The 14,709-nt window shown below is 47.2% G+C and overlaps 1 protein-coding gene and 1 non-coding gene across 2 annotated transcripts; one reads left to right on the top strand and one right to left on the bottom strand.

Annotated features, from left to right (window-relative positions):
- Positions 1–13: 13 nt before the first annotated feature.
- Positions 14–86, bottom strand: TRNAM-CAU (transfer RNA methionine (anticodon CAU)). The gene has a single exon. It is a non-coding gene; the product is annotated as a tRNA-Met (tRNA).
- Positions 87–2,603: 2,517 nt separating this feature from the next.
- Positions 2,604–13,207, top strand: FAM83A (family with sequence similarity 83 member A). The gene is made up of 4 exons (XM_013956863.2): positions 2,604–3,183; positions 5,575–5,742; positions 7,414–7,538; positions 12,576–13,207. The coding sequence occupies exons 1-4, from the start codon at positions 2,611–2,613 to the stop codon at positions 13,114–13,116; spliced, it is 1,407 nt and encodes a 468-aa protein (XP_013812317.1). The 5' UTR covers positions 2,604–2,610; the 3' UTR covers positions 13,117–13,207.
- Positions 13,208–14,709: the final 1,502 nt, after the last annotated feature.

Genomic DNA, 14,709 nt, shown 5'->3' with positions numbered 1-14,709 from the left:
AGTCGCCGGCCTTTGCCCCGTGTGAGGATCGAACTCACGACCTTCAGATTATGAGACTGACGCGCTACCTACTGCGCTAACGAGGCGGCTGAAAACCTTCTCCCCGCGCTGCTTATGGAAGCCGCCCCGGCGGCCCGGCTCCGCCGGTGCGAGTCGTTGTGGAGGCGCCGCGCGGGCCCTTCCTGCGGCTGCTCTGACGAGCTCCGTGCCGGAGGGACCCGCGGGGGCCGCGGGGGCGGCGCGGGGTGGCCGTGAGTGACCCCGGCGCGACGCTGCGGGGCCGCGGGGTGGCTGTGGGGCCCCGAGAAGGACAGTGCGGGGCCGCGGGGTGGCGGTGGGTCGCCGGGGCGGCTCTCTGGGAGCCTGTGGTGACCGCGCAGGGCCCCGGGGTGACCATGCGGTGGCTCTGTGGGACCTCCGAGGTGACCATGTGGGGCTGAAGCACAGTGTGGGACCCCAGGGTGCCTCGCTGGGTGACCACGTGGGACCCCAGGGTGACTGTGAGGCCCCATGGTGATGGTGCAGGACCCCGGGGTGACACTGTGGGGCCCCGGAGTGCCTCTGTGGGATCCCAAAATGACAGTGTAGGACCCCGAGGTGACACTGTGGGACCCCTGAGGTGACCATGTGGGGCTGAAGGACAGTGTGGGACCCCATGGTGCCTCTCCGGGTGACTGTGTGGGACCCCAGAGCGACTGTGAGGCCCCATGGTGATGGTGCAGGACCCCGGGGTGACACTGTGGGGCCCCAGGGTGGTGGTGCAGGACCCCGGGGTGAGTGTGTGGGACCCCCGGTGACAGCGCTGGCCCCCGCCGCGGGGGTGAGCGCCCAGCCCAGCGCGAAGTCTCCCGTGACAGCGTCGCTGGGCGCGGGGAGGCCCTCGTTGGCGTTGGCAGGGCGCAATCTTGCACGTCACATTAATTATGCGGCATCGTTTTCAGCGTAATTGCGCTTAGCAGGTCACCAGATAATTAATGACTTTTTGCTGTGTCTGACACAGCTGCAGGCGGATGTTGGGGGTGGGGGGGAAGGGCGGGGGTAGTTTTTAAAACCACATCTCCAGCTGTGCCGTGGTGGCTGGGACATGGTGGGGTGTCTGGGTCAGGAAAGGGTTCCAGGTGTCACCTCTCCTTTGGCTCTTTGAGGTGGGTGTTTCCTACCTTTCATTGCCCTCGGTTTAAAATCTGAACTATGTCATATTCCTCCCTACTTTAATATATATTTTTATGTCATACTAGCATATAATTACTTTCTTCCGCAAGGCAGACCCATTGGGTATAGAATCTGGGGTTGTGTCTATCTTGAAAAGTAGGTCTGTGCTACTCTTAACAGATCATACGGCCCTGAAAACGTCTTTGTTCCAGAGCACGTTGGTAGGAGCGATACAAGTCGCAGCTCACGCATGCACTTAGCTGCCCTTAACCCCTGTACGAGAGGTAAGACCAGCATTTATGCTCCAACTTGTTCTGCGAAGCTCTACAGTTCCCTCAAGAACTGTAGCACTTTGGGTGCCTGTACCTAGCGTGGAGCAGACTTGCAAAGCTGATGGTAAACTCTACCTGTGTGATAAAACTGTGTCACACGTGCCTCCGCATAAAAGCATGCGTACAAGCATTTATGGAATACCTAATGCGTGGTACGTTCACACCCTGTCTTAACTCATCTCTGTGCGGTCATACCAGTCGGCCTAGCTCCCCACAGGTATTTCGCTTCTTGCCCCTGCGGAGAATGTGGGCCTTAGTCTGTATAATGACACAGCAGCTGAGCTTCCAGTGTGACAACGTGACTCCAGAAGCTGCAGCTTAAGAAAAAAAAAATCCAAACAGCACTAAATGTGCACAATCAAATGATGAGTGTTTGTATTTCTGATGCTTTGAGGCTGGCTCACAACCCTCCCTCCGCATAATATTCAGGGTGTTTGGGAAAGGGTATTTATTTCTTTTAATAGGATGGCATAGTCACAAAGCTTTAAAGAAATAAATGAGTGCATTGTCTATGGTAATAGCAACATACTATGAACGGGACACAGTGACGAATTTCAGTCTATTTTTACGCTCGCCTGGCAGGATGTAGGTACGGAGAAGAGTCCCTGACCCTTTTTGCCGTTCTGAAGTTACGACCATGACTGGTGTCTTTGTCCCAGTTAAACATCAGAGTTGTTTTTGCTCCGTAACGAACACTATAGGAAGACCGAGAAGCCTCGAGCTGTTTTGAAGATTGTGCAACGATGCTTGGAAGCCTACCTGCTTCGGGTTGAGCACTCTCCTCGCTCGCGCCTTTCACAGAATGCGCCGGGAAGGCAGAGCGAACCGAATCAGACAGCCCTGCTAATCGGACTTGAATCCTCCGTGTGCCCTTGGGCAAAGGTGGGTGCCTCTCAGATAAGCAATCTAATCAACTTTGCTCTGTGTCCCATCTGGAAACAGATTGTTGCTGAAGAACATCTGAGAAGCGAGCGCATTCGGTTGGTTGGGTTTTTTTGTTTTTTTGTTTTTTTTTTGAAGATAATTGCACCAACAAAATCAGAGAGTGTGAATTTGCCCGAGGTACTAAGATCTCTTTATTTTTATTCGTAATTAATTCCTTCAGCCGAAGTGAATTTATGCCAGAATGCAGCCTCTGAACGTGAAGGAGGGTTGTGTTGCCTGCACAGCGCATATGTACGGTAGCCACCCTACGGATCGGCTGCTGAGACTAAGGACCATGAGCCACTCGAGACATATGGGCAAGATAAGGAAAAGGCTGGAGGATATCAAGAACCATTCCTTTAAGTTGACAAAAGCGGATTTCAGCCACAACGAAAGTGTAAGACTGGCCACGGACGCCTTCTTGGATGGTGGGACAGACTCTTATCTCGAAGCCTTGGACAAAGAAGGAGAGGTGGATTTCCTCTCCTCCGTGGAAGCCCAGTACATCAGGGAAAATGCCAAGGAGTCTTATTACGGCTGTGAATCTCCCGCTGACAGGGCAGCTGGACCCAAGCAGAACGATGCTGGATCTCTCGCGTCGGGGACCTACTTCCCAACCATTTCTGACAGCAGTGAACCAGCTCTACTGCACACATGGATTACTGCAGAAAAGCCCTATTTAAAGGAAAAATCCACTGCCACTGTCTATTTCCAAACAGAGAAGAACAGCAACATCAGAGACATCATACGCCGGTACATCAACAAGACCACTCAGGTACGAAGAGAAAATTCGTGTTCCCTCTGCATTTGTTTGCCACCCTGCTTTTAAAAGTGGCGGTAGACACGGTCTTTGACTAAAGCCGGCCCGGTACGCTGCAGCGTAGCTTTGCGCTGGGCCAGTGGCTTTAGAGAGGCCATTATGAAGCGAGTGCAGTGCTTTTTTTGTACTCACAGCGATACCTTTTTGCTTTAGTGACTTAAAAAAAAAAGCACATTCCCTGTGTGTGTGTGTATATATATATCTTTACAGGGGACAGAGGCAGCACTGCTGCACCAGGAGGCGTCCCTGGAGGACTGAAATTATTTAGGAAAAAGTCCTTTCATCCCTAGCATGTTGTCAGCGACACTCAAACGTCCTGTGGGCTCCAACAGAAACTCCGCAGCGTAACGCGGCTTGTGTAAATGACAGCCAAGAGGTGACAGAGGCGCCAGGGAAAGGGTCTTGTAGCAGGTCAGGCTGCCCAGGAGCTGGGAAACCGAAAGGTGAACAGCCGATAGGTGACAAAACACTTATGTGACGTGTATTCTGGTGCAGTAGCCACAACTCTTTTTTTCCCTTGGGAAAAAAAAAAAGACATTTCAGGACTCTGCTCATCATCATTGGGGCGTTTTGCCCTTGTATGAACCTGAGACTCCTTTAGCCATTTCGCAGCTGAACGGTCGGAAACAAAACCGTCACGGCTACTGCCCTGCAAGGGAAATTTGGGGATTCCCGGCAAGTCAGTGGCGACCATAAAGCCCCCAAGGACTTTTTAAAAGGTCAAAGCGGGGAGCCGCATCTGCAGCAGGGGGCGATTTTCTGGAATTTCTATAAGTAAAGCCGCTTGCTGGAGTGCACCCTCAGCCTTGGGGGGGAGTGGGAGCCCCCGAGGGACCGCCGGGGACAGGGTTACACTGCCGGGAAGAGACTGTGCTTTATTGATCGATTTCTTTGAAACCTTGCTTTCAAACATTGTAATCACTAATAATGCCTCTTGTTTTTATCTCAGTTAGACAAAACAGGTTTGTTATTCCTTGTTCAAAACCTTAATCTCAAATCGCTGCTGGCTAGAGAAAGGCAAGACGTGAGAGCGGGAGAGCTGTGGGGCGCCGGCCGTGCCGTCCTCCGGGCCTCGTGTCTTTGCTTTACTGTTCTGCTGCAAGGGCAAGCGCTGGGGCTGCTGCTGCTGCTGCTGCGCCTAACAGCAGAGGAGAAGAACCTCCTTCTGCAGTTCCCCTTCACGTTACACGTGCTCGGCGCACCAGGGGAGTTACAGATCAGTGGGTTTAAGTTCAAGGCCTTGGAAAGATACACTAACAAAAGAAATACCAGGAGAATAGTAAGATAAGCATCAGTTGATGCGTCAATCCAATCCAATTTTCCATCTTGAGAGGAGAACATCTGTAGGGGAAAAAATGGGAAGAGTAATATAAGTCTGCAGTTCTTGACCCAGTCTCGCACGACCCTCTTAGCAAACTAATTTACACTGCAAGAGGTTGCTAGAATAACACTGATTGATAGACAGCAAACCTTTGGCAACTGCTCTTTGAGTAGAATTTTTCAATGGCAGGATTTATTAAATAGTATCTCACAAGGGTCTATCCTAGATACTGCAATATTTGATATATCCATTAACAGCTTAAACAATGGACTAAAGAATACGTTTGTGGATGGCATCAAACTGCAAAGCACTGGCGAGTAGAAAGTACTGTAGACTTAAAACGTTGGTGAAATAGGTCCAAATCGTAAAATGAAATTCAGTCAAAGCAAATGAGAAGCACTGCAGTTAGGAGAGAAAGGTCAGAGGCAGAAATACAAACTGGGAGCAACTGGTGAGAAGAACGTGCACCTTCTGAAGGAAGTCAGGTATTAGCTGGGCTGAGTTGCCCTGGGGAGATGGCCCTTTCCGTGGACAACAGCAGGAATCTACGGAGACCGGTGCCTTAGGCAGGCAGGGTGAATCCGTGCCCCAATGCTGAGCCCAGGGGCAGTGGGGTGGCGGTGATTTTATATCACATTTACAGTTCTCTGAATCGTAGCTGTCTGGAGTCTGCACGTTTAGGTAGCTGGAGGGTCTTCTGTGCCCGGTCCAGGCTGCTCTGAGGCTTTGACACTCTGCTGCCATTTGCGGATCGGCGGCGTGGGGGTGCGTTTAAACTGAAACAGTGAGTTTACAAATCGTTGTGGAGGTTTGGTGTCTATACGACCAATAAAACAGTGAAGCAACAAATCTTACTGATTCAGGCACTTACGGAGAAAAACAGAAATATTCACCTATATGTTCTAAGGCTTGTGTTTGTTGGAAATTTTTTAAAAATAAATAAACCCCCCACTACATTTTAGTGGCCTCACCGGCAACTGTAAGTTATGCGAATTTGCTCTGCTGAGGCCTCTGCTCCCCCCCAGGTGCTGGCTATTGTCATGGACGTGTTCACGGACACCGAGATTCTCTGCGACCTCCTGGAGGCAGCCAACAAGCGCATGGTGTTAGTCTACCTGCTGCTCGATCATGGCAGTATAAAGCTCTTCTCCGAGATGTGTGACAAGCTGCAGATTGCTGAGGATCTCTTCAAGGTACCGGGGCTCTGGGAAAACCTGGGGCTGGCATTCACCTGCCGAACTTGAGGCACTTTGGGTTAGAGGCACAGTTATGCTAGAGTATCCCACCTTGCAATCAAAAGGGAGAAAGACATCCAGAAGTAGCGTTAACTTACCTAATACCCCGCTGAAGATGCCCACATTTTTCTATGAATGATATAGGAAGCTGAGCTATTTCCATTAGGTGCTTAAGCTTAAATGAAACTAACCTGGGCCCTAAAGCCTTAAAACAAAGCTTAAGATGCCAGTAGAGGTGTGTAACATAAGCATATCAACTGCTTCTCTTTAACAGCTACGCAGGAGCCGTGGTCTGGCTGCAGCCGGAGCTGCACCCAAAACTCTTCTGTGTGAAAACACCTTGGCTGCCACAATGGCTGAATTAGGGGGGTCGGTTTGGCCTGGGGGGGCGAATTCTGCTGCCACTGACTTGCTTGTTTGCTGCTCTTGATATTCAGCTTCATGGTTTTAGCTGAGTTCCTTGGGTGTTTGTATGAAACATGATAAAACTATGTTATTAAAGCTTTATTTTAAAGATAATGCCTCTCATGTAGCTGGTATCTGGCTGTTAGCTTAGTCCATCTTCATCTCTGCCAGAAGAAACTGAATAAAGTAATGACCTTAAAAATAGCCTCCCAGGGACCGTTTCAGACGCCGCGCGGTACCTACGACATCCCCACAGGGTGACTGATACCCCGCAGTGACTGCAGCCTGCAGGAACGGCAGCGGGAGGGTAGGCAGGAGACCGAAGGCATTTTAAATGCACCAGACACCTGTGTTTCAACAGCTGACTGCCACCCCACGCGTACAAGGAAACTGAACTTAGTAAGGCGTTCTCGTAACAGCGTCTGAGTGTCTGCAAACCCCCAGTCCCTAGAAAGAACGGGCCTGTGCTATTTATCGCGGGCCTGCTGCTACAATGCGCAGGTTTCAGAACCATGTGAGCCGACTCCTCGGTGCCGCTCATTTACGGAGGCCTTGCTCCTACGCAGGATACGCGAGCGCAGCAGATGGCAGCGCAACGTCTGGGTACCTCACCCGGCTTTGAACGAGCGTGCTCGGGTGCAAGGAGCAGGCAAGCTACAACAGCGCAGAGCGTAGCAAGGGGCTAAATCGACCTGCTTCTCAGTTCGCGCGTGTCCTTACATTTTGTGCTGCAGCGATACCGTCCGTATAGATTTCACCAGAAGCGCAGAACGTCCGTGCAGGCCCAGGATGAGAGGAACAGGGGTTTTGCCCTACTGTATTGTACAACAGGCAACATAAAACAATCAGGGTCGCATCTAGTGCAAATTTTTGCTGGGATGTCAGTGAAGGTGACAGACTGATCTCGGTTTTGGACACGTATCTCTCACTTCGGTAGGTGTAGCATCAGTCACCGGCTAACAGCACAGCTCTGTCTGTGCGAGTTTCCATGCAGGTTTATATCCTGATTGAAATAATTAACACTATCAGGTGAGAGGGCTTCACTAGGTTTCTGCTATCCCCAAACCTTCAAATGCAGCATTAGAAAATTCATGAAGATATTGTAACAGTAGGAAGAAGTGAAGAGCTAGGGGTTTTAGGGGAAAAGGGCCCTTTCCTTCTGATTTTTAAATAAAAGATGTAATTAATTCTGCTTGTATTAACTATTATTTTTTTCTTTACCAGAATATTTCAGTCCGCAGTGTTACTGGAGAGGTTTACTGTGCCAAATCAGGCAGAAAATTTGCAGGACAAATACAAGAAAAATTTCTTATTTCTGACTGGAGATATGTGCTCTCTGGATCTTACAGGTGAGATCAGCCATTGCAGTTCATGTCTGTGGGCCCTTTTATTGTTTTTGATGTTACTTCACAAAGAAAGTGCCAAGGAAAGCTTTTGTACAGCTGAAAATTTGGGGGGAACAAAAAACTCCCGTGCTTTCAAGTATATACCATTTTTCAACAATCCATTTAACATGTTTTCTAACTGGTTCAAAAGCTTATGTGAGATCTTTATAGAACGTGGCATTTGATTTAAGTGTTCAGGACTGAGGCAAACAACTTTGCCGGTGCAGCCTGGAACAGAACTAGAAGTGTGTATATCTTCTTTTAATATTATGCTTTCCTCATTGTTTCGGTCCTCAGATGCTATCATGAGCCATGATACATTTCCATCTCCCTCAGGATCCCTTAATGTAGCATATGTCACTCAGCTTATCTAAAGATTTGTTCTCCATATGACAAGTTTAGTGATTAAAGGGAAAACAGAAATACTCTGGAGACTTCCTGTTTTTTTCTTGTGTTTCTTTAACAGATAGGAAGTGTCTATGTAACTGTTGTACCCTTTTTTTGTAAGCCACATCTGCAACATCTGATATACTCTCCATTTTTGTGCTGCTCTAATTATTTCAGGTTCAAGATGTAGCAATGCAACAGCTGGGATTTTAATTAAGATCCAAAATCGCCAGACTTGAGACTCGGAGCTTGGATCAAATAAAGTTCCTAAGTCTCATGGCTACAGAGATGAGCTTAACAAACGAACTGTGTCATTCAGAACCCAAATTCAGTTCCCAAATGAACCATTGAACAAAAATGAGTGAACACACAGAGTGGATTTTATTGGCCGCTCTGTGTTACTGTTGTGCTCTCAGCTTTCGGTTTTCTTTTAAACCCTCACCAAAATGCAACATCAGATTTATATATGGAGTGGAAGAAGTGAAGGTCGTGTGGGAGGAGAGGGGCAGAACAAGACATTTTCTTTAGCCAAGAAACTTCCTTTGGCATCTCTTTTCACTCTTATTAAAAAAAAAGAAAGAAAGAAAGAAAGAAAAACAACCCTCAAAGTCCTGTGCAGTCACTTCTGTCATTCTCTAGTGCTGTTGCAGGATCTTCTGACCCCAAGAGACTTATCTAACTACATAACCTCCTGTTCAGCAAGCAAGCAGAGAGGGTGGTGAGAAACAAATCTCTACCCTATTTAACTTCATGCTCAGCACTGGCTTGGGGATTCAGCTGGGTTATAGCTGCCTCTCACCACGTGGCATTTTTGTGGGCTTGATAGCTCTCACTTTATTCAGTTGAAAGTTTTCTTTTATCCCTAAAATCTTATTCACCAACTTCTGCAGGTATAAACAAGAATAATTTTAACTTTGAGTAAAACAGACTCTTCTGCACTGTATTTATTAGAAATTGTATTTGAATAGCTCTCAAAACTAATACAGAAGCATATTTCATCTTAGTGCTGTGCTCTGGTTGGCTTTATATCAATGAGGGGAGTGGGCTGAGGAAATAAAATAGCCCTGCAGTACATCCTGCCCTCAAAGGGGCCATGAGTCACTGGCTGTAGCCACAGTGTTCGGGGACAAAATCTATTTATTATTTGCCTTATAGACAACAAAGAGGACTGAAGTTGGCCACCAGTAACTGCTGGGGGCAAAGGACCCACCAGCGAGTCTGTGGGATCTCCTGCTCTGGAGTTGTTTCTAAAAACATATTAAAGAGCCATCGCTTGGATCAGCATGCGTGTGCTTGGTCGTGCCTCGCGCAGCACCCTGGGGCTGGGGCATTTCCAGGGGCCTTTTCAGCTGTGTGTTTGTATGAGCACAGGCCTTTAAAAGTGCTTTAAGATGTAGTTTTTCCCCTTAATTTTTATTGTCTACGTCTGTGATGCGGGATGTAGGATTTTTTTGGTGTCTTTATCTATGCCATCTTATGATAACTGTTGGGTTTTTTTTTTTTTTTTTAATGAAATTTGAGGTTAGATTGTGTGCGAACTCAGTGCTGCTAAAAGAGGCAAAATGAAACCGCCAGACCCCAGCGCTCTCTCCTCGGGCAGAAAGCCCTAGAGTCGGGAGCAGTGCGACCATCCCCTTGCGCTGGGCTAACGTCCGCTCCTGACCGTCGCCCCCAGGGGTTTGTAGTCCCATTCGCTCCCTGGCTTTTGCTGAGGTGGCAGAGTGACACGGGGGCAAACACAGACCTTAATCCTCAGGGGTGATGGAGCACCCTCCTGGCTGCCACCCTTGGAAAGCCTCTTCAGAGCCAAAGCCAGCCCCAGACGTAAGTCCCTCTGCGGAGAGCGTCGGCTAAGCTGCAGCAGGTTTCTCACACGGAGGTTGTCCCACTAGCAGGCAACACCGTCGCGTTGGTTAGTTCAGACATCAAACCTGAGCTCAGCTGAGAACCCCAGGCTTCCCATTATAGGTTAAATGCATTTTGTGCAAAGCTGTACATTACTGCAGTGCTGTGACTACAAGGAACGAGAGCTCGGAGGGGTCACTAGCAAACTGCAGCTGGAGTAACACAGAAGGGCCGGTCAGAGAAAATGAAGCCGGTGCAAATGCAGATCAAAGAGGAGAGGTGGGTTTTGATTCAGATGACCTTAAGTGAGACAGTCAGGAACGGAGCATGGTTTTTGAGGCAAAACCCTGGAAAGACTTCTGAGAAATATCTGCCAGTGACTGACTGTGTGATACTTGTGCCTTGGCCCCAGGTTGGGCCGTGTCTCTTTGTGCTTTCTCTTCTGCCTAACGTGCTTCAGCTCCAGCAGGCGTGGTAGGATACGATCCGTCTGGACAAACGGTTGTAATGAAAAGTGGAGCCTTTTTCTGAGCCTTTCCCACAGAGCCAAGAGCACTCAGAATTATAAACTATTGACCTAAAACAAGACCTAATACCTGTACAGGGAGTTTCCTCTTAGAATGAAGCCAGTGAAAAACCTGTTAGGGCTTCATAAAAGTTTTGCCTTGTTTTTCAGCTAAGTGCATAGACCATATACTGCTCTGACTTGTTAGGTGGAGTGCACAAACGTTTGTCTGAAATTACACAGGTCTCACTTGCCTTGTTAATTTATGGCTGACCTGTTTGCCATCAGTCCATGGAGAAACTTCCATGAACTTGGGGCTCTGAATTGGCTCTGACTTTCTGTACTTACAAGGGTTACGGATAAGGCAGATTAGCCACAAACAAATCTCTGCCAGGTACTCCAGGGAGTTACACCTGGAGTAACACATGGGAGTAATATTATCAGAATTTGGCCAAGAGTATTTTTGCTCTGAGTTTGCTGTTTTTTTAAAAGCAGCTTATAAATATGTATTTTGTTTTTTATTTCTCTGTAAACTCTCTTCTAAATTAGAACCGCATATCTATTGTACCTAAAATATAAATCTGTCATCCCAGGCCTCAGCTCTTTAACAAGTTTGTAACCTTAAATGTGGCTATCTCAGAAGAGCATCTGACTTCTAATCTGCTTAGCAGTTAAAAAAAGATGCGCGAAGGTTGACGGAGTGCTGCTTAGTGGATAAATGCAATGTCAAGTTAGCTCAGCAGACGCTGCCAGAACAGCGAGGAATTAGCTTGTTGCTCTGTCTACCTCCTCTCCTGAGGTCTTGTCCATATTTAGAATGATTTGAACAAAGTGGATGAGAGGTACCAATATTTTAGTAACGCTTGCTGTATATTTTACTGTCCAATCGTAGAATGCACAATACATATTATACTGTTGCCCAGTGTCACTGAACTAGTCACTACGTCACACCTCTCCTCCCCACTCCTGAAGCAACAGTATAAAAACTTCTGTCCAAAACCTAACCCTCTACAAAAATGCCCTGAACCGGCAGATTCAGCTGGTGCGTCTTTATTCTGCTCGTGTCAGCTGAGGCTGTCAGGCCCACTGGTTTTCACAGATTTGTCAAAACATGACAGGAGGCAGCTCTAAAGCGCGCACACCTCCAGCCAAATCTGGCTGTCAGCAATCCTTGTGCAAATCCAGCAGAGCTAATAAAGTCACACGGGAATAACTGGGACAGCGTTGGGCCAACCCCGAATAACCTTGGGTTGAGCTCCAGCGCTGCTCCGTGGTCTCGCCGCACGGCTCAAGCCCTGGCCAGCTCGGGGAGCGACTACGTTTCATTCTCCAGGCTGTGCTCCTTTGGTGGCTGGTGCTCGCATGAGGCAGGCTGCACAGCAGAATCAAGCCGGCATGTGGTTGTGTAGAAAAGCACAAACTGGGATGAAATTCATGTTTGCCAAGGGGACTAGTGAAGAATGTAAGAGAAAAATCATGCAGAAACCATGGGATAGTCTAAGGTGTGTCTCTAGATTATCAGAATATTGCAGTGTTTTTGTCTTATAGTAAAGTAGTATTTTTATTTTTTTTAAAGGCTGTAGGAAATATTTATACATTTCATTATCTCTCTAGTGACGAAAATGAGCATTTGTCCAACACATGTAAAACCAAGTGTGGGGGGTTGTTTTGCAGGGGTGGGATATGACAGAGAGGGTGAGGTTTTTGTGGGCTTCTCTTGACCAACTCAGATGAAGAAAACAGACACAGGATGGTAATTTTTGCTGTTCTTTCTAATGTCAGTATTGAGTAGAGAAGATTTACAAACTGGTATGGCAATCTGCAGGGAAAATACAATTTATGTGTTTGCATGGTAAGACCTTAATTTAAGCATGGTACATGGAAGATAAGTACCTAATACAGGGGTCTAAACTCCTTTCCAGGGAACAGACACCTAAACTTTAGGTACTGAAGGTACCACCATGTAGTCCTCCGGTGGATCTGGATCTTGGTTTTCACCACTCCCTTCACAAGGTTATATAATGTTACAAGATTTCTTGACAGTTTTAGAGGCAGCTGCAATAACAAAGCTTGATCCAAATCAAAGAGAGAGAGAGCACTGATGGGAACTGACCTGAAATTCAGCTGCGACACCATCTTCATCCTCTGTTTGGACAATAAGCTTTGGCTGTAAAACACACAGGCTTTTTGCACCATCTCTGCTGGGATCTCCAGTTCCTAACGGCTGAAGCTAATACTAACCCTTACCCCGTCTTTCCTTCCAGTTTCACGTGGTTGTGTGGCCAGGTCCACCGCAACCTTCTCTCCAAGTTCACCGGCCAAGTGGTCGAGCTGTTTGACGAGGAGTTTCGCTACCTGTACGCGCTGTCGAAGCCGGTGATGGGACCCAAGTCTCCGACCTGCACTGTGCGCTTCCTGCTCAGCAAGGCCTGGATCCCCCAGCTCAGCCCCCCTGATAGCAGCCCGGGAAGCGCCAACACCCTTTCGGATACCTTCAGCAGCCTCTCGGCTGGCAGCATCCATCGGACCACGCAAAGCCCAAGAACTCCCTTATTCGGCAGCAACTTCACCCCCCAGTCTCCTCTCCGTAGAGTTAACTCCTTCCACAACTATCTCTCATTCACACTACCGCCACTGCAGAACACCATCCCGGCTAACTACTATCAGCCCCACTACAATACCGCCATGGTTCCTTATAACAACATGAACATTTACAGACCTATAAGGCTTAGACAAGAGGAGCCGAACAGGACAGAGTTAAGCTCGCCTTGGAGGTGCCTTCCCAAAGCTACGCTGTTTGCATAATAACCACCTTGTTTTGAATTGTAAGTAAATGTAGTGAGGACCTGTTTAGCAATTGCTTGTGTACCGATGAATATAGAAAGTCTGTATAATATAAAATGAGGATGATTTCAAGGCTCTTGCTTTGTTTTGGTCCTAAGGGATGCTTCTTTCACTAATTAAAAAGCTAAGCCTGCTCTCATATAAACCTTGGGTGTACCACGACCCCAGTTAAGAACACATATAAACAATGCTGCTTACAATGTAGAATTGCTGCTACCAGTCACCTGCTCTTGATAACATATTTGTGACTTAATAGATTTAGGTGGTTAACTCTTTCTCATACAGTCCGGCACCTGAAAGAGGGTTACGTCACAGTTTATTATTGTGGATTTTCCGCACTTGCGTAAGGAGCAGTGTGGGAGACTCAGGTCTTCTATTTACTTGCCAAACAGACTCGATGGTGGCAGCAACAGTCTAAGCTGCGTGTTGTCATCACACCTTAATTTTGACTTTGGAGGACTGCTCTAGGGCACACAGGGAATTTCTGCCTTCACACTGTCTCTCACCTGTCTGCTTGAGCTGGACAATATGGACATCTGTTCGTGTGGTTTCTAGGCTCAGGCGTGTGAACCATCAAAAGGACTATGACCAACAGTCCGTGTTACGCAGGGCATCTTACGGCAAACGTAGGCTTGCTTTCAGTCATTAGTGACATGGGCGTATGCCCACGCGCTTTGTTAAAATACCCTCCAGTCCCATCACCTGAGAGCAATTTTCCTCATTGCAAAGCATCAGCGTAGAGTCGGACTGGAAAGTAAAGCAGCAAAGCCCTGCTGCTAACGCACCTTTCCGATACCAAGTTCCAATTCATTTAGTGGTATGTGCATCTTAGAAATGCTCTTAGTGGTCATTTGACTGAACATTAAGTTAGAGATAACGATGCTCTAGTCTAGAGTTCCTCAAAGTTTCTAATTCTTTTTTAAAGAGAAACTGGGTAGCTGTAGTTCCCATTGAATACATGGGAGTTCCCACTGAATACATGGAAGTTCCAGAGGATCAGCAGCTTGAACCATAGTGCCTGCAAAGCAGGAAAACTTAATTGTCAAATAATCTTGAAAATGACAGAAACTTCAGTGAGAGCCATAAAATATTTGTAAGAAAATTCATGAAACATAAATAAAGAATTTCTATACAAATCCCAAAGTTATTAGATGCTTAACATCTGATTGATCAGTAATTTTTTTACACCTGCTTTGTACCATCATTTCATCCAATTCCAAGAGAAAACAGAAACCTAAACACACATTTGCACATCTGACCTATGTTGCCTGACTTCTCACCTGCCCCAAAAGAAAAGGAATAAAATTAAATTGTTTAGGCTGTGCTATATGCAGCAGCAAGATTTCAGGTGAAGAGAGTTTCTCATCCTTGGAAGAGCTATCACTTTGAAAGTGAAGTTTACAGAACTTTGGAAAAGGTACAGGAGGGACAAATCCTGCACTAGCTGTGGTGTGGACTTTTTCACCTGTGGGATCTAGTTTTGGAGTCCAGAATGAACAATAAGCTCTTGCATATAATTGTAAATCTCTGTACATAGCAACATTTTTAGGATTC

This window comes from Apteryx mantelli, chromosome 2 (genome assembly GCF_036417845.1).
Source record: "Apteryx mantelli isolate bAptMan1 chromosome 2, bAptMan1.hap1, whole genome shotgun sequence".
Taxonomy (NCBI): Eukaryota; Metazoa; Chordata; class Aves; order Apterygiformes; family Apterygidae; genus Apteryx; species Apteryx mantelli.
Note: the sequence above shows the minus strand (reverse complement) of the source record. Positions and strands in the feature narration are given on the sequence as shown.

Coding starts and splice junctions, on each gene's coding strand:
- FAM83A (XM_013956863.2), top strand. CDS start 2,611: ATGCAGCCTCTGAACGTGAAGGAGGGTTGTGTTGCCTGCACAGCGCAT. Junction 5,743..7,413: donor TTGCTGAGGATCTCTTCAAG/GTACCGGGGCTC, acceptor TTTCTTTACCAG/AATATTTCAGTCCGCAGTGT. Junction 7,539..12,575: donor GTGCTCTCTGGATCTTACAG/GTGAGATCAGCC, acceptor CTTTCCTTCCAG/TTTCACGTGGTTGTGTGGCC.